We start from the raw sequence: 23591 nt of genomic DNA on the forward strand, positions 1-23591 counted from the left end.
TCCCTGGTAAAAGGCCTAGAAAGAGACTATGCAGGGCCGGGAAGGTGGCGCTACAGGTTAGGTGTCTGCCTTGCAAGTGGATGGACCGCGGTTCGATCCCCCGGTGTCCCATATGGTCCCCCCAAGCCAGGGGTGATTTCTGAGCGCATAGCCAGGAGTAACCCCTGAGCTTCAAACGGGTGTGGCCCAAAAACCAAAAAAAAAAAAAAAAAAAAAAAAAAAAGAGACTATGCAAACATTAAGCACAAGAAAGCATGTGGAGTTAAATAGCAGCCCCAAAGTACTGCTCTATCTTGATCTGTTAAAGGTCACTCCTGAGCAGAGTCTGCACTCATCCTGAGCACTGTAGGGTGTAAGCCTCCCCAATAATATCCATAAAGCAAACAGGATCTAAATTAAATGATTTAATTCATCGAAAAGATATGACAAATTTGCACCTTGATGTGACCTCAGAATATAGCCCCAAAATGCATTAAGCAAAATTGATAGGACAACCAAGGTGAATTCTTTTCTGTCCAGTTACTCATTGACAAAGCAACTAAGATCTAGAAAATGTGGATATGGTTACCAGTTGATCACACACATGCAGAAACTTGTATATTTATGCACACATGGATGGGAGCACAGTAATAACACAGCAAGTAAGATGCTTGCATGTAGCTGACCTGAATTCAACCCCCAGCATTTCTTCCAGTCCCAAGCACAAGTGATCCCTGAGCACTTCTGGGTGTGATCCCCCCAAACGATCAGACTTATTTCCACTGTACACACCAATGGTTGCTGCTGAAACAGGCAAATGGATGAATCATGAATCCCAGGAAGAAGGTTGTGGCCTGGATGATGTCTTCAGACCTAATGCCATGCTGAAGAGCCCTGGTGACGGATGGCACCGCAGAGGACCTTCACTGCCACCTGGTGGAGGAGGCAAGAACAGCACAGAAGCCACAATCACAGCTAGGATCTCTCACCCCCAGCCCTGGTTGTTCTGTGTGGGTCCCACTGCACAGACTGTCACTGACAATCTTCAGAGACCCTGAAGGCCTGTGGCAATCCAGAACCAGGTCTGACAAGGCCAAGACAAGCAAGAGCAATGATTCCAAAGAAGTCACCACTGTTTTTATTCCCATCCACCTTTGGCTGCTGTTGACGGCGTGATGATCCAGGGTGGCTATGTCCCAGCTGCCATCCACACCGGGGCTGCTGGGGTGGCTACATCTGCCTGCAGGGGCTCTTCCTCTCCAACCATGGGGCAAACATGCCATTTTGGTGCTTGCCAGGTGCTATACTTTTGTGGCGCAGGCCTCCAGCTGGCTGTGGTGAATGCTCCTGTGGTGCCAGAGAGCTGCCGAGGGCTCAGGCTTCAGACAGGGACCACTGTTGGCACAGGTGGTAGCACTGGATATGTGATTGTGGGAGGGGGTTTTGAGCCAGGGGGCTATTCCTTTGGGGCTGGAGGCTGAACCTGGACATCTATTTTGTTACATCATCAAAAACAAAGAAATTCAAAACACTAAATCAGATAAAGGAAAATATGACATGTCAAAGTTTGTGGCATGAAGGAAAGGCGAGAGGAAGAACCATGATTTTTTTGTTGTTGTTTTTTGGGTCACACCCGGCAGTGCTCAGGGGTTCCTCCTGGCTCTAGGCTCAGAAATCGCTCCTGGGAGGCTCAGGGGACCATAGGGGATGCCCAGATTCGAACCACTGACCTGCATGCAAGGCAAACACCCAACTTCCATGCTATCTCTCTCTGGCCCAGAACCATGATTTTCAATACATGTATGACATACTTAACTCCATAAAAGTTGGAATCCCCAAAATCACAGAATAGAGGAGACAAAACAGTCACAATGATGCAATCAGCAACTTCAGACTAAAGGAAAACTGTAAACTGGCTAGATTCAACATCATGTTTATTCAGTACTTCCCACAGACCGGAACCCCTCTCTGTATTTGTCCAATATACAAAACATACAAGGTTGAAAAGGAATGACAAAAATCTAAGTTTACATTTGTACAGGGACACAGACAATAAATAAATAATTCCCAGCGGTGATCAGCTCTGGAAGAAAGCAGAATATGAACATGATGATTACCAGGAACATTGGGACTGAAGTTTGAGAGCTACATCGGTCATGGAAACTTCTCAGAGAGGTTTCAGGGAAAGAGCCAGAGTCACAAAGGTCCTGAACTGGAGAATATTCTGGAAAGGGAGCCCTGGCACAGAGGAGGAAGAGAGAGAGGGTTCCTTTGCCTGCAATGCAGTGAGCGAGGAGGACAGGAGAGCGCAGGCAAGGTCTGTCAGAGAAGCACTTAGATCCAGACTTGACTAGAAGTTTCTGGAGATTTCCAGCAAAGGCACATTAGGACAGTTTCCTTGGTGACTTAGGACCTATGAAAGATACAACTGAGGGAAAAAGAAGTTGAAAACTGAAAGAAAAGGAGGAAGACAGGTTTGACTATAGAAATACAGGAAAGCGATGGAATTGAAATTCAGGTGAGAGTGAGAAAGAGCAAGACTGCTAAACTCCCATGTGTTGCTTGACAGGCCAGATCAAGTGAGCTCCAATTCCATCCAACAACTGCTTCAAGCACGGTTCGAGGTTCTGGGGATGCAGAACTGAATAGAACAAATAAAGTTTTTGACCTAGAGAAGCCTATTTTCTCAATGGGGAAAGCAAACATGAACAAGTGCCATGAAAAATAAAAAGAAGAGTGACAGAGGAATAGCAAATTTAAGCCAAGGAATGATCTACCACAAAGAGCTGACAAAGCAGCAAAGACGGAAAGTGAAACACAAGTTATAGGAATAATTGGGAACCGAGTGTTCCAAGTACAGGGACCGGCAAACCAAAAGAACGAGAGGTGAGGCTGTGCTTATCGTGAGCAGACAGCAATGGCAACAAGGCCAGAGCAAGGGGAGTGGGTGAGGGACACACAAGACCAACAGGTGGGCACCCCACAGTCAGGGAGGAGACAGAACATTTGGAACCATGTCAAGTGTGACGAAAAGTCTGGAGAATTGACAAGCAGGGTGTGGACACTTGACTCCCATGTTAGAAGGATCCTTCTGAACTGACAATGGACAAATCACAGGAAGCGGGCTAACAGTGCCTCTGACTGAGCCGTGGAGAGTAGAGGTATGAGGTAGGACACACTTTGACACATCTGCTGAACTGACTGTAGGTGGTTAATCATTTTAATGATGATCTGTAGAGTTTGGGCTTTCCAAGCTGGAGCACCCAACAGAACAGTTTCTGAGATGAGGGAGCCCAGTGAGGAACAGGCTGAAGAGCAAGGCTCCACATTGGTTTTGGTCATGGTGGAAAAAATACCAGGAAAGCTAAAGCTCTGAATGTCTGAAGCTCACAGAAGAGATGAAAGCCAGAGGTAACTGTGACTAGACTAGCTTGAGAGCATTTCTCTCACACTCGACAATTTACTGGTTCTAATCTTAGGAGCCTCCCACTAGTTTAAATGGATTCCTCCTTTGCCAACATGTCAGCATTTTACCAGCAAACGCTAATAGACAATAAACTGTAATAACCACAAGACCTTCATGTTCTTGGCTTCAATGACATGATTTTATGAATTATCAAACAAAGGGAATACAGAAATTGAAGCCAATGTTAAAAAGTTAATGAAATTTCATGAGGACATGTTTATAAATCTCAGAGAAATGAGAATCAATAATCAGATACATTAGCCTTATTCTCCCTCTTCTATTCCTTATAATCTAAAACCTTAGTGACCAATAACTTCACAGAAGTAGCTATTCATTTTCCAAAATACAATTTATTTCTAGAATGAAGAACTAAAATATAGCTGTGAAGGTAGAAAAAAAGTAGAAAAAAAGTACTTTCAATATGCAGCAGTAATTTTAGGGGAATAAAGGGTCAAGCAGTATTTTACACATTATTAACTACACTGGAAAAAGCATAGCTACTTGTCATTGTAATTAACAGTCATAATCCAAAACCAGTGTATCGGTACCCAGCCACTGGCCTTTTGAAGACATCAATACAAAGTCTATGTCTATATTATTTTGAAGTCTGCTTTACTTCGGAGACGAACAAATTGGACATCCCCAAAGTCTTAAGGATTGTCTTTATGAATTCATACAGCCAGGAAGAAAGGTATACTTTCTAGTATGTCAGTAGAAACAGGACCTTCTTTCATGATCTTGGTCTAAAAACTGGTAAATTCACATGCCTTTAAAGCTTATGTTTCTATCTGATGGATCTCAAATTTAGACACTAATCGAAGAATTATCTAATTCTTGAATCTTCTTCATCCTCTCCCCAAAGTTTTACTTACAGTAAAGACATAGGTATCACACGTATGCAAGATGTATGTAAAGAGTAGACAGTGTTTGGTTAACAAGGGAGATGTCTTCAGGGCCCACTGCTGGCCTGGCTGATATCCATATAGCAGCACTCAATTCACCAGGAAACCCCAGAGTCAGTGAATCTATCATGTGACAGGAAACCAAACCTTCTGGCTGCTGACAACATCACTCAGCTTCCCTTTGATCTTCAGGAAGTGTCTCTTGAATTCCAATCCATCCCCCTAAATCAGGACAACATCAAAAAATAATGTAAAGGCAAAATCTCTGCCATAAAATCAAAGTGATCGTTAATGACAAACTCCTGCTAGAAGAAAGGACTACCTAAAACAGTTCTGTCTGGATTCTCAGTCCATCACTACTTCCCTACACTGGGCTCCCCGCAGAGAAACAAAGGAGCCTTCTCAGATCCAGACTCTGGACTTCTCATTCATTCATGGTTTTCAAAAGCCATTAGGGAGGCTCAGGGAGACAGTACAGCAGGCAAGGTATGTGTTGTCCCCTGGGAATTGCCAGTACAAAGACACACCCAGCTGTGCTCAGGGATCATCCTGAACACAGCTGGGTGTAACCCAAAAACAAAACACACCAAACGAGAACAAAAGGCACCAGGGGCTTCAACTACACAGTTGTGCTGAAGTCTTGCCAAAATACTATAATAAGGTAGAGCCATGGTACAACTGGAAAGATGATTTGCCTTGCACAGTGGTAGGGTGTTTGCTTTGCACGCGGTTAACCTAGAACAGACCACGGTTTGCTCCCCCGGTGTCCCAGATGGTACCCCCCAAGCCAGGAGCGATTTCTGAACGAATAGCCAGGAGGAACCCCTGAGTGTCAATGGGTGTGGCCCCACTTATTGGCCCCCCAAAATTCATTAAGGCACTAATTTTTTTTTGGGGGGGGCACATCCAGTGATGCTCAGGATTCCTCCTGGCTATGTGCTCAGAAACCCTACTGGCTTGGGGGACCATATGGGATGCCGGGGGATGGAACCAGGATCCATTCTAGAGTGATTCCTGAGTGCGGAGTGGGGAGTAACCCATGAGAATCACTGCATATGGCTCCAAAACCAAATCAATCACAAAACTACCCTAAAATAAAACAAAAATTCTGAGCACCTCCAGTAGCAACCCCATCCTCCAAAGCTGTAACTCCTGAGCACCAGCAGGTGCTCCAAATTAAAAAAAAAAAAAACTTTACACAAGGGGCTGGAGAGATAGCATGGAGGTGGAACGTTTGCCTTGCATGCAGAAGGACAAGTGATTCGAATTCCGGAATCCCATATGGTCCCCTGAGCTTGCCAGGAACGATTTCTGAGCACAAAGCCAGAGGTAACCCTGAGCATTGCCAGGTGTGGCCCAAAAACCAAAAACCAAAAAAAAAAAAAAAAAAAACCAAAAAAAACCAAGTCTATCAGGGCTGAAGAGATAGCACAGTGGTAGGGCATTTGCCTTACACAGAGCCCACCAGGACAAACAGTGGTTCAATTCCCGGCATCCCATATGGTCCCCTGAGCCAGACATAACCCCTGAGCATCACTGGGTGTGACCCCCAAAAGAAGTCTATATTCTCTCTAAATTTTAAGATTGTTTCTTATTTTTCTTTTATACTTTTTTAAATATATTTAAATACCTCTTTAATAAAGGCAAAAACAAAGTAAGAAAAAAAAGTGCTGTCCTACATACCTTAGAAAGTCGAAAATCAACCAAGATCTTCTCATCCATTTCTACCAAATTCACTTTGAAAATCAGTTTATTGTTTCTCCTATCGGTTGTTGATACAGTAACCTAAGGCAATAAAAAGGAGATCGAACAGATGTGGAAGCCGAGGAACTCTTAAAACTGACGATAAACTCAGGTTAATGGCACAGTGGGGAAAATTTTCAGAGTTTCTGCCTTGCCCTACCAGATCCAACTTGGGGACCATACCCAAACCCTAACTCATCGATAAAAACATACCTGATTCATACAACTTTTCTTCCACTGATAACCCAATTTCTCACAAGTCTCTTTGAGGCATTGATACGACTTATTGGCATCCAACTTGGTAAAGAATCGAGTCATTCTTTTCACTAAGCGCTGCCAGGGGTTCTGCAAGGGAGAAAGGGAGAAGCAGAATGGATCTCAGATCCCCCAAAGAAGTTAGAGGGAAGCCAGGTAGCCTCAACATTCTTTCGTGATTATGGATAGGCAAAGGCTTCCTCTAATTCCCTCTTCCTTATAGTACAGTGGGTTTGCCTTTCATGCGACCGACCCAGGTTCAATCTCCAGCATCCCATGCGGGTCCCCCCGAGAACCGCCAGGAGTGATTCCTGCGTGCAGCGCCAAGAGTAACTCCTGAGCACTGCCGAGTGCCACCCCAAACAACAACAAACCTCCCCCCCCCCCCCAAACCCAACATAAGCCGGAAGGGCACTTAGCTAGCACATGGTCAACCCATATTCAACCCGACACCACAAATAACCCCCCAAGTCCTACCAGGGGTGATCCCTGAGTACAGAGGCAGAAGTAATCCTTGGTACTGACAGTGTGGCCAGGTACCCCCCAAAATAATAAAAATAAATTTAAAATCGTTTTTGTCCTTATTATTATTTTTTAAAATCTTAAAAAGGATATAAATGATTTGTTTGAAACACCAGACTGTCTTCTTACCTGTGAAGATCCCGGGGTGCCAAGCAGTTGGCTATTGAGAAGCATGTGGTCAGGGCACGTGGGCTGGGAGAAGCTGATGCCCTGGACCCGTTTGCTGAGGTCGGAGGGGCTGCTGTCCCACAAGGAAAGGCCTGTGCGTGGTTCTGGCTGGGAACTGGAAAACTTCACATTTTCTTCACTGAAGCATTACCATAAGGGAGAGAGCAGATCTTTAAAAAAAAAAAAATCCACCAGCCCTCTCATACACCACATTAGCATTCTCACACAGATTAAAATCAGGATTATAATAAAAACTGGGTTCATTCTCAGACTCCACTTGCACAGGGAATAATTACAGGGAACAACGGCTTGCCTTCCATTAATCAACATTACCTGGAAGCACTGTTCACTGGGGAGAAGTCCAAATTGGACCGAATATGCTTCGAGAACCCACTAGGAGAGTCTGGAACACCACCTGAAGTGACCCGAGGCCTCTTGGCCCCTGAAAAAAGAAAATAGAAAGTCAAATACTTTCAAATCTTCTATGCACGTGCCTTTCAAATTAGCCCAATGAAAGAGTAAGACCATATCTCCATCAATACGACAAAAAAAAAAAATCTTCCAGCATGATTTTGACAAGAAATGCAGTGGCTGGGAACCACTTGGACTTCCGTGTCAAACTGGTGAGAATGTCAAATATGGGGGTCACGCGACTCAGGCTTTAGTTTCAATGGTACCACCGATGGCAGCAGCGCCATGTCCTAGGAAGGCAGAGGTCCAGCTAAAGGATGAAAGTGATGGAGCAAACATTAGTTAGCACCCTGCTATGTAATCACTCAAGCCAGCCAATCACTATATATATGGTCCTGAAAAGCTGTCACTCTGCTGAAAGCTGTCCACTAGCTCTGGTCTCCAGGGCACCATCACCCAAATTTGTTATTTTTGTTGTTTATTTGTTTGTTTGGGGGCCACATCCAGCGGTGTTCAGGAGTTACTCCTGGAGGAGGTTGGGGGACCATATGGGATGTCAAGAATTGAACTTGGCAGCATGCAAGGCAAATGCCCTACCTACTATGTTATCATTTTGACCCCTGATGTTGTTTCTGAGCCACTGGCAGTGCTTAGGGCTTACTCCTAGCTCTGCACTCAGGAATCATTCCAGCAGTGATCCAGTGACCATGTCAGGTACTGGGGATCAAATCGGGATTAGATGCATACAAGGCAGGTGCCCTATCTACTGTACTATTCTCCAGCACCCCTCAATTTGTTTTGTAGTAAAAATTGTATGCGGTCGGAGTGATAGCACAGCAATAGGGTGTTTGCCTTGCACGAAGCTGACCTGGGTTCTATCCCCAGCATCCCAGATGATCCCTTGATCCAGGAGCGATTTCTGAGCGCATAGCCAGGAGTAATCCCTGAGCATCTCCGGGTAAGGCCCAAAAAACAAAAAAAGAAAGAGAAAAAAAGGCCCGAAGAGATAGCACAGTGGTGTTTGCCTCACAAGCAGCCGATCCAGGACCAAAGGTGGTTGGTTCGAATCCCGGTGTCCCATATGGTCCCCTGTGCCTGCCAGGAGCTGTTTCTGAGCAGACAGCCAGGAGTAACCCCTGAGCATCGCCGGGTGTGGCCCAAAAACCAAATAAATAAATAAATAAATAAATAAAAAGAAAGAGAAAAAAAAAGAAAATTGTATTTTTTGCCATGCAATTTATTGTGCATGCATATATGTAAGGAAGGCAAAAATTTTAAATAAACTTGGCTAAAGTTTGACCAGTAATAAAATAAATAGAGAATGGAGAGAGAAATGAAAAAAGAAAACAAAGACGCCTTATGACTGACCTTAGAATTTAAAACAGTGAGGCTGGAATAAAGAACTCAGTAGAGGCAGACTAACAGTAATGAGGGGGTAGGAGAATGAATGGACTGAAAACCTAAATAGGGTTAAGGGTAACTGGAATTAGTATACTAGCAGGATAAAGCCACAGGTCAGAGAGATAAGACTTTGTTACTTAGCTCTAGGACCCTGATTTTCCAACACTTTATAGGAGAGGGGGTGGGAGGTGAGAGAAAAGAGAGAAGAGAAAGAGGAGAGAGGGAGAGAGAGAGGGAGACACCTGGGCTTACTGAGGACATTACCTTTCTTGAGTGGCTTGTTGTACCATCGATCTTTTTTGATGTCTGGGATGGTGATCCTTACCGATGGATTCTCAACTAGGATCTTATGCAGCAGAGCTGAAGACAAAACATTAAGACAAATGATTTCTTGCAGAGTCCAGAGAGATAGAACAGCAGTAGGCCATTTGCTTTGCACATGGCTGACCCAGGACAAACCCAGGGTCGATTCTGGTATCCCATACGGTCCCCCCTGCCTTCCAAAAGCGACTTGAGCGCAGAGCCAGGAGTAACCCCTGAGCATTGCTGGGCATGACTCAAAAAAAAAAAAAAAACAATTGACCACAATCCGTCCTAGGTTAGACTTGTGCAAGGCAAATGCCTTACTGCTTGTGCCACTGCTCTGGCTCCTAAAACCAAACATTTCTGAGAAAGAGGAAAGATCCTGTACCTGCTCTGTTTTTTTTTGTTTTTGTTTTTGGGTCACACCTGACAGCACTCAGGGATTACTCCTGGCTCTACACTCAAAAATCGCTCCCGGCGAGCTCGTGAGACCATATGGAATGCCGGGATTTGAACCACCATCCTTCTGCATGCAAGTCAAACGCCTTACCTCCATGCTATCTCTCCGGCCCCTGCTCTCTGCTCTTGACCATTACAGAACATTCATCTCAGGTCTGATTCCCAATTTTATTTTGTTTTCAAATAAAAACCAAGCCTCCAAACAAGTCATTAACAAAAATGACACAAAATACCCTCATTACTTTTGAATGTCACCGCTATTGGTGCTCAGAGAACCACATGCAGTACCAGAACTCAAACATCATTGAAACGGCAGCTATATTCAAGGCAAAGTCCTTAATTTCTATGATCTCTCCAGCTCTCCAAACCCATCTCTAGTCAACCAAAGGTTTTCAATGGAAAAACAAAGCAATTAACATTAATCTTTTGACTTTCACAGGGTTGACCTGCATTCATTCCCCAGCACCCCATATTACTTAGAGTAGTCCTGAGACAGGACTTACTCCTGAGATAGGAGTAAGCCCGGAACAAAGCTGGGTATGAATCCAATAACCCCGCCCCACAGAAACACACTGACAAAAGTGAAGTCATTAAAAAGAAAAAAAAAAAAAAAAAAGAGGGGACAGAGAGATAGCACAGCAGTAGGGTATTTGCCTTGAAAGCAGCCGACCCAGGATCAACTGTGGTTCGAATCCCAGCATCCCATATGGTCCCCCATGCCTACCAGGAGTAATTTCTGAGCACAGAGCCAGGAGTAACTCCTGAGCACTACCAGGTATGACGCAAACCCCACCCTACCAAAAAAAGAAATTTTAGTGGGAATTTCCCACTAAAATTCTAAAAATTCTATAATAGAAAGGACCCTTCCAAATATGATAATATATTCAGAAACCGCAAGGGACAATAGATTGAAACAAAAAGAAATATAAAAATATTCTAGGTCAAAATAGTATTAATAGAATAAATGTAAATGGCAGGGCCAGAGTGATAGCACAGCAGTAGGGCATTGGCCTTGCATGCAGCCGACTCAGGACAGACCCAGGTTCAATTTCTGGCATCCCATATGGTCCCCCAAGCCTGCCAGGAACAATTTCTGAGCACAGAGCCAAGAGTAACCCCTGAGAGCTGCCAGGTGTGGCCCAAAAACAAACAAAAAAGTTTCAATCATTTAAAAACTGGTGAAATTGGGGCCGGAGCAATGGCGCAGTGGTAGGGTATTACCTTGCATGCAGCTGACTGAGGATGAACTGCAGTTCGATCCCCTGGCATTCCATATAGTTCCCCCAAGCCAAGAGGGTTTTCTTTTTTTTTCCCCCAGGAGGAATTTCTGAGCACATTGCCAGGAGTGACCCTTGAGTGTCACCAGGTGTGGCCAAAAAAAAAAAAATCAAAACAAACAAACCTGGTGAAATTGTAAATAGCAAAAACTTTCTGAAAGGCAATTTGGCATTTTATTAAGGCAAATCTTAATAACAAAAACTACATATCAGGGGCCAGAGAGAGAGCAAAGCAGTAGAGCATTTGCCTTGCATGCACAAGGACAGTGGTTCAAATCCTAGCATCCCATATAGTCCCCGAGCCAGGAGTAGCCCCTGAGTGTTGCAGAGTGTGACCATAAAAAACAAAACAAAACAAAACAAAAAAACAACCTACATATCATTGTCATACAACGCTACTACTGGAATTTCATAATATCATTTGAGTCAGGAATCGAGCTCAAGCAGAAGAGAGTGCCTGGCATATTCAAAGCCTGACCCTAAGGTCTGGCACAACACGCCACTCTCCAACCACATCATGGGGCACAGCCCTGTCACCTCCAGGTACCAGTGGCCCAAGCACACCTGGCCACAATGGGTCAACCCCTGCTATCCATGGCATCGACTCAAATCATTGTTCATTTATTTTTAGGCCATCCCAGTGTTACTCTTGGTTCTGCACTCAGATATTACTCCTGGCAGGCTGGGAAGACCATCTGGGATGCCAGGGATCAAATATGAGTTGGCTACATACAAGGCAAACACCTTACCTGCTGTGCTACTGCTTCAGTCCTCCACTAAAATTTTTTTTGTGTGTGTGGTTTTTTGGGTCACACTCGGTGATGCTCAGGTTACTCCTAGCAATGCAATCAGAAATCACTCCTTGGGGAGGAGGGATATTTGGGACATCGGTTGTGGGAATGTTGCACTGGTGATGGGAGGTGTCCTCTTATATGACTGAAACACAACCACAATCATGTGGTTGTAACCAAGGTGTTTAAATAAAAAATATTATTAAAAAAAAAAAATCACTCCTGGCTTGGGGGACCATATGGGACGCTGGAGGATCAAACCGTGGTCATCCTAGGTTAGTGCTTGCAAGGCAGATGCCTTACCGCTAGCGCCACCACTCCGGCCCTCACTAAAATTTCTTAATTTAAAATATATATAGGGGCCGGAGAGATAGCGTGGAGGTAAGGCATTGCCTTTCAAGCAGAAGGACGGTGGTTCGAATCCCAGCATCCCATATGGTCCCCTGTGCCTGCCACGGGCGATTTCTGAGCATAGAGCCAGGAGTAACCCCTGAGCACTGCCGGGTGTGACCCAAAAACCAAAAATCAAAAACCAAAAAAAAAAAAAAGGATAAAATATGTACAAAGATTCAGGATCTGCTCTCAAAAGTCACTCCTGGCTTGGGAGACCATATGGGATGCCGAGGAGCAAACTTGTGTCTGTCCTGGGTCAGCTGTGTGCAAGGCAAATGCCCCACCACTGTGTTAACACTCCAGCCCCAGTGCTCATGATCTTCAAGTGAAAATATTTTTTTAAATTTTAATTCTCCACAACATGAACTAGAGGAATACATTGTAAGACATATCTACACAACCCCTAAAAACATAGATGTAGAGGCCAGAGAAATAGCACTGCAGGGAGGGATTTGCCTTACATGCAGCTGACCTGGGTTCAATCCCTAGCATCCCATAGGTAAGCAGCACTGCCAGGACTGATCCCTAAGTGCAGAGACAGGAATACCCTAGGCACTACTGGGTATGGCCCCCAAAACCCAAAATTAATAAATACTATAAATAATAAAAATATAGAAACATGGGGCCAGAGAGATAGCATGGAGGTAAAGCGTTTGACTTGCATGCAAAAGATCATTGGTTCGAATCCTGGCATCCCATATGGTCCCTCGAGCCGGTCAGGAGCAATTTCTGAGAATGGAGCCAGGAGTAACCCGTGAGCGCTGCCCAGTATGACCCAAAAACCAAAAGAAAAAAAAAAAAAAAAAGAAACAGAGGCCAAAGAGATAGCACAGTAGTGGGGCGTTTGCCTTGCATGCGATTGACCTGGAAGGACGTGGTTCAATTCCCGGCATCTCATATAGTCCCCCAGCCTGCTAGGGGGATTTCTGAGTGCAGAGCCAGGAGTAACCCCTGAGTGCCCAAGAACCAACCAATAAATCAATCAACAAATAAAGTTAAAAAAATATAAAAACAATGTAGACCAGGGGTCTCAAACTCAATTTACCTGGGGTGATCCTTGAGTGCAAAGTCAGTAGTAAGCCTTGAACATTGGGGAGGTGTGACCCAAAAAACTAAAAGAAAACAAAACAAAAATGATTCCTCTAGGGCAGGGCCACAAAATGTTGTATGAAGGGCTGGAAATGGCCTGCGGGCCGCGAGTTTGAGACCCCTGAATTGTAGACTAACAAAAAGTCATGAAAAAATGTTCACAGGACTAGAGAAATAAGCTTCCCTTGTACGCAGCCAACTTAGTTTTGATCACCAGTAATGTATATAGTTCCTGAACAAATATGATCCCTCCCCCCACTCCAGTTTGGTTCCGTCTCCCAAAAGTGATGCCAGAGCTCAGGGCCAGGAGTAGCCCCTAAGTATAGCCAGGGGTGGCCCAACATCCCCAATTCCACCCTCCAAGAAAAATCCTCACCAAAAAGAAGAAAAGCAGTGCAACATAACAGGTTACAAAATAGCATATAAGTGCCACCTCATGTTTTAGGAAAGCATAAAACATACATGTGTAACATCTACATAACATACAAATGTAACATAATGCTAACAGCAAAGTCCAGAAAAGTGAACATAAGAAGAGAATTCTGGTTGTTGAGATAGCAGGGCTGCTTTTCAGGGTGCCAAGACAGCTCACTGCTAGGGCACCTGCTTATAGCCCCAGATTTGTTCCCCCAGCGACACACCACAGGCAAAGGAGCATGTAGGTGGCACCACACTTGGGACCCCTGGCACAGCGCTAAGTGTGCAGTTCTGGCACCCCATAGCCAAGTACATGTAAGCGCCACACACAAAACACGATGTCTGTCAAATAAGACAAACCAACTTACCTAGAGGAGCAGAATCGATTTTTTTCCAAGGGTTAAGGTACGTTTTTTTTTCTTTCCAGTCAGAATATTCCTGACAACTGTCACTGGGCTGGTCCCATGGCAGTTCTGTTAAAAAAAAGAGAGAGAGAAATTATGTCCTATATTTTTGAGTGTTCATAATACTATATAAACATTATTTTAAGGAAAACAAATTGACAAAACTGACTCCAAATTAAGTCTATGTTTTTCAAATTAAGAATGCCAACTTGGGAGCCGGAGAGATAACATGGAGGTAGGGCGTTAGCCTCGCATGCAGGACAGTGGTTTGAACCCCAGCATCCCGTATAGTCCCCTGCGCCTGCCAGGAGTGATTTCTGAGCATAGAGCCAGGAGTAACCCCTGAGCGTTGCTGGGTGTGACCCAAACAAAACAAAACAAAAAATAAAGAACTCCAACTTGGTAGGGGCTGGAGCGGTGGCTCAAGAGGTAAGGCATCTGCCTTGCACGCACTAGTCTAAGATGAACCAAGTCCGATCCACTGGCGTTCCATATGGTCCCCTAAGCCAGGAGCAATTTCTGAGCTCAGAGCCAGGAGTAGCCCAAGCATCATCGTGTCTGGCCCAAAACAACAACAACAACAACAAAAATGCCAACTTGGAGCCTGAGTGATAGTATAGTGGTTAGGGCGTTTGCCTTGCACATGGCTAACTGGGTTTGATCCCGGGCATCTCATATGGTCCACTGACCCTACCGGGAATGACTCATGACCACAGCACCAGGAGTAACCCTCGAGCATGGCCCCCAATCAAAAACAAAACAAAAAAATAACCAATCTTTGGGATTAAAAGGTCCATGTTCAATATTCTTTTTTTTTTTTTTTTTTTTTTTGGTTTTTCAGGCCACATCCGTTTGATACTCAGGGGTTACTCCTGGCTAAGCGCTCAGAAATTGCCCCTGGCTCGGGGGGACCATATGGGACGCCGGGGGATCGAACTGTGGTCCTTCCTTGGCTAGCGCTTGCAAGGCAGATACCTTACCTCTAGTGCCACCTCGCCGCCCCCCCCCCCATGTTCAATATTCTTAAAATATTGTCTTGTAAATACAGATTCCCAAATTTTATCTTCTGTCATAACAAATCTGATTTACCACAGTCCACGAGTTTAACCAGGACTCAGCAGCTCTTACCTCCAGCCAACATTGCGGTGAGCACGATCCCACAGGACCAAACGTCAACTGGCTCTGCGTGAAACTCCTTTCTCTTGAGAAGTTCGGGGGCAACGTAAGGTAAAGTCCCACACATCTTGTTCAGTAAGCGCTCCCGGTTGTTGTGCCGGAACACCGTCGCCAAGCCGAAGTCGGAGATTTTGAGGTTATCTAACCGAAAGAGGAGAAAGATGACAATACATAAAAAAAAGGGTTTTGGGTTGTTTTTATTAAAAAATTTTAAGGCACCGTGATTTCAAAAATTGCTCTCGACTGAGTTTCAGCACACACTGATCCAACAATGCCTTCACCAGTGTTAATTTCCCTCCCCCAATGCTAGAAATGCTTTGTAAAATACTTAAATAAGTTAAATTTTATTGGAAAGTCATAAGTATTTGCAAAACCCTATCTCAAAATAATCAAAAAGAAATTTCAAGAGTAAGAAGTAAATGATAGCTTTATCTAGGTCAAACTAAAAATTGGCCTCAACATTTCTCATTAACTTAATGAACCAGAAATGCATGAAACAGTCTGCACTGGATGAAGAGGCTCTAAGAAGGTGGAGTCAAGCCCTTCAGAGGTTATGCAGAAACATCAATGGGATACATCAGAACCAAAGACCCAAGTTGTCAAGGCAGCTGAAAAAAGGAGAAACTACAAAAGGCAAATCGCCGAGAGCAAACTTCCACCCTAACTTCATCTTCAACCTACAAAGGGAAGTCTTTCAGTTAAACTACTACTTAGCTACACGAATACTTTCCATTCAACCATCTCCCATGCAAAGTTGGCGATTAACAAACAGAACTGTTGTGAAGGTTCTACAAATACAGACCATTACATAATCCTTTGGCAAGAAAATCGAGCCTACTTTTGGTAACTCAAGTCTAATATGAGCAAGAATGTCAATGGGCACTTTATTTTTGAGGGCAAAAAAAAAAATCCAAAAGGGTTTGGCTGGAAAAGATCTTATGTCCAAAGAGTCAAGCAATGTTAAATATTCCTAATAGGGGCTGAAGAGATAGCATGGAGGTAAGGCATTTGCCTTTCATGCAGAAGGTTGGTGGTTTGAATCCCGGCATCCCATATGGTCCCCTGAGCCTGCCAGGGGTAATTTCTAAGTGTAGAGCCAGGAGTAACCCCTGAGTGCTGCCAGATGTAACCCAAAAAAAAAAAAAAAAATATTCCTAATAATTCAGTTCTATAATTACTACATTCAAAAGCAACCTATTCAGTTTTTTAATATATTAACGTGTGTGTGTGTTTGTGTGTGTGTATCTTTGTACTAATCCAAATAGCTTTTGTATAATTTGGGCTGGGAGGTGTTGGTCTTTTTTTTGCCGTTTGTGTCACACCTGGTGATGCTCAGGATTTTCTCATGGCTCTGAATTCCTTGGGACCATAGAGATGCCAGGGATTAAATCTGGGTCAGCTACCTGCCAGGCAAGTGCCCAACCTGCTATAGTACTCTGTGGCGCTGGGGACTGAACACAAAGCCTCACACGTGAAGCTTGCGCTCTACACTGGGCCTGGCCCTTCCCACATAGATTCTGAAAGTCTGAATTTAGAAAACAGCCTCCAGCAACATGTTTCCTGTATTGCTTCCATGACTTCTTAGTTTACACAGCTTGTAGCCCTCCCATCTTTAGGGTCTCTGCTATAAAAATACTGTGTTGTTGACTTGCACAAATGACCTGGGATCAATACGCAGCACCCCCCATATAGTGCTCCCAGCTCCACCACCGGAATTCTTGAGCACGGAGCCAGGACCAAGTTCCAAGCCTTACTGGATGACTCAAAAACTAAAGAAAGTACTGCAGTACTCTACATGCCTTTTACATTATTCCTACTGTGGCCTCACCTGGGTTGGACTGTTTCCACATTTTTCTTTTTCCCTTTTTTTTTTTTTGGTTTTTGGGTCACACCCGGCAGTGCTCAGGGGTTACTCCTGGCTCTAGGCTCAGACATCACTCCTGGCAGGCTCAGGGGACCATACGGGATGCTGGGATTTGAACCACCGTCCTTCTGCATGCAAGGCAAATGCCTTACCTCCATGCTATCTCTCCAGCCCTATTTCTACATTTTTCATCCTAAATAAGATCACCTTAGTTTTCTAATGACCAAATCACACTGGTGATTAATATAAGCTTATACTACCTAGTACAAGTTCTTTTAAGTCTCTTTTACTTCCAAAGATAAGCAACATAATTATACTTAACTAGTTTGTTCAATCTAAATTTTATTTTTTTTATTTTATTTATTCTTATTATTATTTTTGATTTTTGGGCCAAACTGGCAGCTTTCAGGGATTATTCCTGGCTTCTGCTCGGGAATCACCCCTGGCAGGCTTGGGGGACCATATGGGATGACGGGTATTGAACCCGGATCAGCAGTATGCAAGTCATATATGAAGAAGAACCCACAGAACGCCAATAAGGTTCCTGGTATTCCAACAGGATTGTCCTTTAGCAATCCACTAAAGCACCGCTTAGAAAAAGTCTTCCATTTAATTATCCAGGGGATGGAGTGATAGCCTAGCTATAGAGCGTCTGTCTTGCAGGCTGCCGACCTGGGAGAAACCTAGGTTCGTTCTCCAGCATACCATATGTTCTCCCAAGCCTGCCAGAAGTTCTCTTTTCTTTTTTTCTTTTAATTTTTATTTTTAATTATGAGAACAATGATGCAAAGAACGAGGACAAAGTAAAGTTACTGTGGAAGGACAATCACCAATAAACAGAGTTCTCAGAAGAAATCCTGTTACTGACACCTTAATTTTGAACTTACAGTCAAGGAACATTAAGAAGAAATAAAACAGGCCCGGAGAGATAGCACAGCGGCGTTTGCCTTGCAAGCAGCCGATCCAGGACCAAAGGTGGTTGGTTCGAATCCCGGTGTCCCATATGGTCCCCCGTGCCTGCCAGGAACTATTTCTGAGCAGACAGCTAGGGGTAACCCCTGAGCAACGCCGGGTGTGGCCCAAAAACAAACAAAAAAAAAAACAAAAAAAAAAACAAAAAAAAAAAGAAGAAATAAAACAGAACCCAGAGCCCATCTACAATTTTTGTCCCTCAAATCTTTTTTTTTTTTTATAAAATCTTTAAGCACCATAATTACAAGTATGATTGTTGTTGGATTTCAGTCATAAACAGAACACCCCCCTTCACCAGCGTAACATCCCCACCACCAATGCCCCTCACCCTCCACCCCTGCCTATATTCGAGACAGGCATTCTACTTCTCTCACTCATTAACATTGTCATGCTAGTTGTTAGTGTAGTTATTTCCCTAACTGCACTCACCACTCTTCGTGGCGAGCTTCATATTGTGAGCCAGTCCTTCCAGACCTCATCTCGATTGTCCCTGGACATTATTCAATAATGCCTTTAATTTTTCTTAAAATTCAGATGAGTTAGACTATTCTGTGACTATCTCTTTCTCTTTGACTTATTTCACTCAGCATAAAATTTTCCATGTACATCCATGCATAGAAAAATTTCATAACTTCATTTCTCCTGACAGCTGCATAATATTCCATTATGTATATGTCAGGAGTAATTAATTTTTTACTTATTTGGGGGGGGGGCACACCCGGCAGTGCTCAGGGGCTACTCCTGGCTCTACACTCAGAAATCGTTCCTGGCAGGCTCAGGGGACCATATGGGATGCTGGGATTCGAATCACCATCCTTCTGCGTCTAAGGCAAACGCCCTACTGCTTGGCTACCTCTCCAGTCAGGAGTAATTTCTGAGCTTAGAGCCAGAAGTAACCCCCGAGCCCGAGTAACTGGGTGTGGCCCCAAAAGCAAATATTTAGTTCTCCATGTGGCGAGCAGCCGCTGCTAGATTTAGTCTCTAGAATTTTCTTAATTTTCCTAGCCTGAAATTTTAGCAGGCAATAGTCATGACATGACCTTGTATAACTGATTATAATAACCCAAGAAATGAGGAAAAGAGCAGGAAACTTACCCCTCTCATCCAAGAGGAGATTTTCTGGCTTAATATCTCTGTGTGTTATCCCAATGCCATGTAGATAAACCTAGAGGGAAGCATACCAGGTTTTGGTTACTAGTGTCATTTGGAATGATTCTTAGTAAGGAAAAGAGACAATTAATTGTACCTACCACCCCTGCCATGAGCTGATGGAAGAATCTCTGAGCTTCTTGTTCAGGCATGCCTATATCTGGTTCTAAAACAGACAATTATGAAAGTGAGTTTACCAATAAATACAATCATGCATCAGTCATACTCTGTTGACTCGAAGAATAAACACTGCGGCTATAGTCCAGCACACAACGTTTTCATAACAATGAAAAACTAGAGCCCACAAATCAAATAACAGCTCTTTTTTCATGTTTTACAATGTTCAAGGATGATGCTATTTCATAACAAGATGGCATCAGCATCACAGAATGAGAATAAAAAAATGCTATGAAAATTAATATACTATCATCAAAATGAAAAATGCAAATCATACAAATGAAAATGCAAACAATGAAAGACTTGCTTATCCATGATTTATTGGATAACTTCCAAAATGTCCTATAATCTCTTCTAAATTCTATGCAAAATTTCTCCTTTTCCTGGGTCATAGAGCTAAAGAAACTTCACAAAGTACATAGCAACAGTTTTAAAATTTAATGTACTATCTCATATTACAAAGTTGCAAAAGCTTGTTAAGTTCCTTCCATCAATGTCTGTTGTTGAAGCAAAAGTACAGCAGTCAGGGCAATTTCTGAACCAGGTTCAGTCCTTGATGCCCTGAGCATAGCAGAAATAAGCCCTGAGAACAGCCAGGTGTCTTGAAAACCAACCAAACCAAAGTATTCTCTTGAATCTCAGTTTTTAACCTAATTTCCCTCATTATTCATTTTTGCACTCAACTCTAAGTTGAGATACATATTGAAGTTTCTAATAATTTGGGGGGTGGGAGACAATTTGGTTTAGGGATACATTTAGGTCACATCCAGTAGAGCAATAGCAAGTGACAATGTGGTATGCAGGATAGAATTTGGCTCCCACATAGCAAAGCAGACACTCTCTATCCTCTGAGATACTTCCCCAGGCCTAATAACCAGTCTTTAATTACTTAATGGCTTTAAACAAGAAATGCAAATTCACAGAAAATATTTTGTGTATTCCTCAGTAGTCTGGAAGTATCAAGCCTCTGACATTACAAAAAAAATCCATATCAAAATCAAAACGCACCTAATATAAGAGCAATTATAGAAACTTATCAACTATTTTACATTTCTGAATGTCTGTAATAATTTTACACAACTAGGATGTTTACAAAGGAAAAAATGCACAGGCAAACAACATACTGCACTATTTTACTGTGAAAATTAGTTTCCTTTTTATGTTTGTTTTGAAGGCACACTTGGGGATGCTCAGGGCTTACTCCTGGTATTGTTCAGAGGACCAACCATCAGTGGTGCCAGGATTGAACCCTTACCAACACTCTTCCTACTCTCTAGCCTCTGGTTTATGATTATTAAATTCTACAGAATAGCAACCTTTCCAAAACCACCAAACAACTTGGGAAGGTTTTTCTTTTTTTTTTTTTTGGTTTTTGGGCCACACCCAGCATTGCTCAGGGGTTACTCCTGGCTGTCTGCTCAGAAATAGCTCCTGGCAGGCACGGGGGACCATATGGGACACCGGGATTCGAACCAACCACCTTTGGTCCTGGATCGGCTGCTTGCAAGGCAAACACCGCTGTGCTATCTCTCCGGTCCCGGGAAGGTTTTTCTTTGGACAACTCTATATATGCTTTTTTTGGGTTTACATAACCTACATAAAGAAACAAATTTACCCAATTTCACTGCTGCATAAGAAATTATGAATATGGGGCCGGGCGGTGGCGCTGGAGGTAAGGTGCCTGCCTTGCCTTCGCTAGCCTAGGACGGACCGCGGTTCGATCCCCCGGTGTCCCATATGGTCCCCCAAGAAGCCAGGAGAAACTTCTGAGCGCATAGCCAGGAGTAACCCCTGAGCGGCACAGGGTGTGGCCCAAAGAAAAATATTTGAAAAAAAAAAAGAAATTATGAATAGACAGTGAATGACCAAACATCAGACCCAAGATCAAATTAACAGCAAATAGAGAAACATTTTCCATACCTATTCTATCAAAAAGCTCTCCCCCGCTACAGTACTCCAAGAAAAGATACTGGATGCTGCCTTCTCTCCTGTGACCATAGAATTTCACTACGTTTTCATGATTTAACATTTTATTGATACAGATCTCTTTCTTAATGTTGTCCGGACAGTCTGCAGCGCGCTTCATGTCTACGATCTTCACTGCAACTGCCTCTTCTGTTCTTCTATTCACAGCAAGTTGAACTCTAAAAGAGAAAAAGCAAAAGTTTAAAGTGTCCAGGGCACTGCACTTCTTTGAGGGGACGGAGCCTAACTGAGCCTTACCAATTCAACCATCTCTAGGGGTACCCAAGGGGGAACTCGCAAGCAACCAGATTTCAGCAGAGACAGCACCCCCTTCCAGAAGTCTGCAGTAGGACAGAAAGAAAGTTACTTGATGAAATCAGACAAAAGGCCCCTTGGGGCTGGAGCGGTGACACAGGCCTTAGAGTGTCTGCCTTGCAAGCGCAGACCTAGGATAGACCACGGTTCGATTCCCAATCGTCCCCTAAGCCTTACAGGAGCAATTTCTGAGTGCAGAGCCAGGAGTAACCCCAGAGTATCACCGGGTGTGGCCCCAAAACAATAACAATAACAACAAAAGACAAAAGACAAGTGCATTCCTACTGTTGATTTTGTTTTCTTTCTTGTTGTTTTGCTTTGGGGCTACACCCAGTGACCATTGGGTGGTTTTTTTGTTTTGTTTTGTTTTTTTACTCCTGGCTCTGCACTCAGGCACCTGGAGATGCTCAGGGGTCGTACTCCTGGCTCTGCACTTAAGAGGAATCACGTCTGCGAGGGTCAGGGGAGCAACTTGGAGGCAGGGGATGGAGCCTGGGTTCAAGGCGACCAGACCTAACTCTCCAGCCTCATGCTGGAGTATAAAACAATATGCTTGGGCCCGGAGAGATAACACAGCGGTGTTTGCCCTGCAAGCAGCCGATCCAGGACCAAAGGTGGTTGGTTCGAATCCTCGTGTCCCGAATCCCGGTGTCCCATATGGTCCCCCGTGCCTGCCAGGAGCTATTTCTGAGCAGACAGCCAGGAGTAACCCCTGAGCACTGCCGGGTGTGGCCCAAAAACCAAAAAAAAAAAAAGAAAAAGAAAAAAGAAAAAACCAATATACTATAAAAAAATAATATACTATCATCAAGATGAAAAATGCAAATCATACACGTGAAAATGCAAACAATGAAAGACTTGCTTATCCCACACTAACCATGATTTGATTTTAATAGCATCACCCACGGATCACTGGTGCATGCCCCGAGCACCTATGGGCAGGGCTACTTTTGCCAACACCTCGGGCTCCCATCCAATGGGCCACGAAGGTGGGCATTTTTTTAATTTTATTGTTTTTTATTGATTGACTGATTGGCTCTTCCTCTCCTCCTGTTTTATTTGTTTTTGTTTTGGGCCACACCCAGCAGTGCTTAGGAGTAAACTCCTGGCTCTGCATTCAGAAATCACCCCAGGCAGGCTGGGGGAGAGGGGGAACCATATGAGATGCTGGGGATCGAACCTGGCTCCATCCCAGGTAGGCTGCATGCAAGGCAAATTCCCTACCACTGTGCTATCTCTCCAGCCCTAATGCTAGAGGGAATTAAGAGGCATCAGAAGGCTGGGTGCTGGAACGTGGAACCCCAAAGCCACTAGAGAGAGCAGAGAAAGGACTGGAGCAGCTGCTGCAAGCAAATGCAAAAAACAAAACAGCATATAAAATAAAATAAAGCAGAGATAGCACAAGGGCATTTGCCTTGCATGCAGCTGATCCAGGATGGATCTGAGTTCGAACACCAACATCCCATAGGGTTCCCCCCAGAGCCTGCCTGGAGCAATTTCTGAATGCAGAGCCAGGAGTAACCCCTGAGAGTGCCAGTGGGTGTGACCCCAAAAACCAAAACATAAATAAATAAATAAATAAAAATAAAACAGCAGAAGTGGCCCCGCCACTCACTCTCCGTAGGCGCCTTCTCCCAGCGTCTGCACCAGGTCCCAGTCTTCCACGAAGGGCACAGCCATGGTGCAGGACCTCCTCTTCCCACCGGGCCACCTCCCCGGGACAAGCTTTTCCCGCCAAAACCCGGCGGGGACGTGCGCGGTCGCAAACGCGCGTTCCCGAGCCGTAAAGCGCGAACGTGCGCGTGTCCGCGCCGTAAAGCAGGAGCGTGCGCGTGCCCGTGGCTAGCGCTCGGTCGGCGGCGCGCGCCTCCAGCCACCCGCCGGGTCTCCGCGCGTGGAGCAGGGGTCAAGAGGAGGTCGAGCCCGGCTGGGCCGGAAGTTGGCGGAGGAGGTGGGGGCTTTGCGAAAGGACCGTGTTAGCCCCATTCTGCAG

General features: G+C 44.3%; 1 protein-coding gene across 1 annotated transcript; it reads right to left on the minus strand.

Annotated features, from left to right (window-relative positions):
- Positions 1 to 4473: 4473 nt before the first annotated feature.
- On the minus strand, positions 4474 to 23310 carry CHEK1 (checkpoint kinase 1). The gene is made up of 12 exons (XM_049778565.1): positions 23214 to 23310; positions 21239 to 21462; positions 19243 to 19307; positions 19088 to 19157; positions 15109 to 15297; positions 13945 to 14049; positions 9112 to 9207; positions 7369 to 7477; positions 6997 to 7174; positions 6304 to 6435; positions 6031 to 6132; positions 4474 to 4569 (listed from the first exon to the last, which is right to left on the minus strand). The coding sequence occupies exons 1-12, from the start codon at positions 23276 to 23278 to the stop codon at positions 4474 to 4476; spliced, it is 1431 nt and encodes a 476-aa protein (XP_049634522.1). The 5' UTR covers positions 23279 to 23310.
- Positions 23311 to 23591: the final 281 nt, after the last annotated feature.

The sequence above is a fragment of the Suncus etruscus genome, chromosome 8, assembly GCF_024139225.1.
Source record: "Suncus etruscus isolate mSunEtr1 chromosome 8, mSunEtr1.pri.cur, whole genome shotgun sequence".
NCBI classification, from domain to species: Eukaryota; Metazoa; Chordata; class Mammalia; order Eulipotyphla; family Soricidae; genus Suncus; species Suncus etruscus.

Bases quoted from the DNA above. Each gene is read 5' to 3' on its own strand.
- CHEK1 (XM_049778565.1), bottom strand. From the start codon at position 23,278: ATGGCTGTGCCCTTCGTGGAAGACTGGGACCTGGTGCAGACGCTGGGA. The intron at 19,308-21,238 runs GTATGGAAAATG...TGTCTGTTTTAG, and splicing joins AGAGCTTTTTGATAGAATAG to AACCAGATATAGGCATGCCT. The intron at 14,050-15,108 runs GTAAGAGCTGCT...TTTTTTTAACAG, and splicing joins CACCGCAATGTTGGCTGGAG to AACTGCCATGGGACCAGCCC.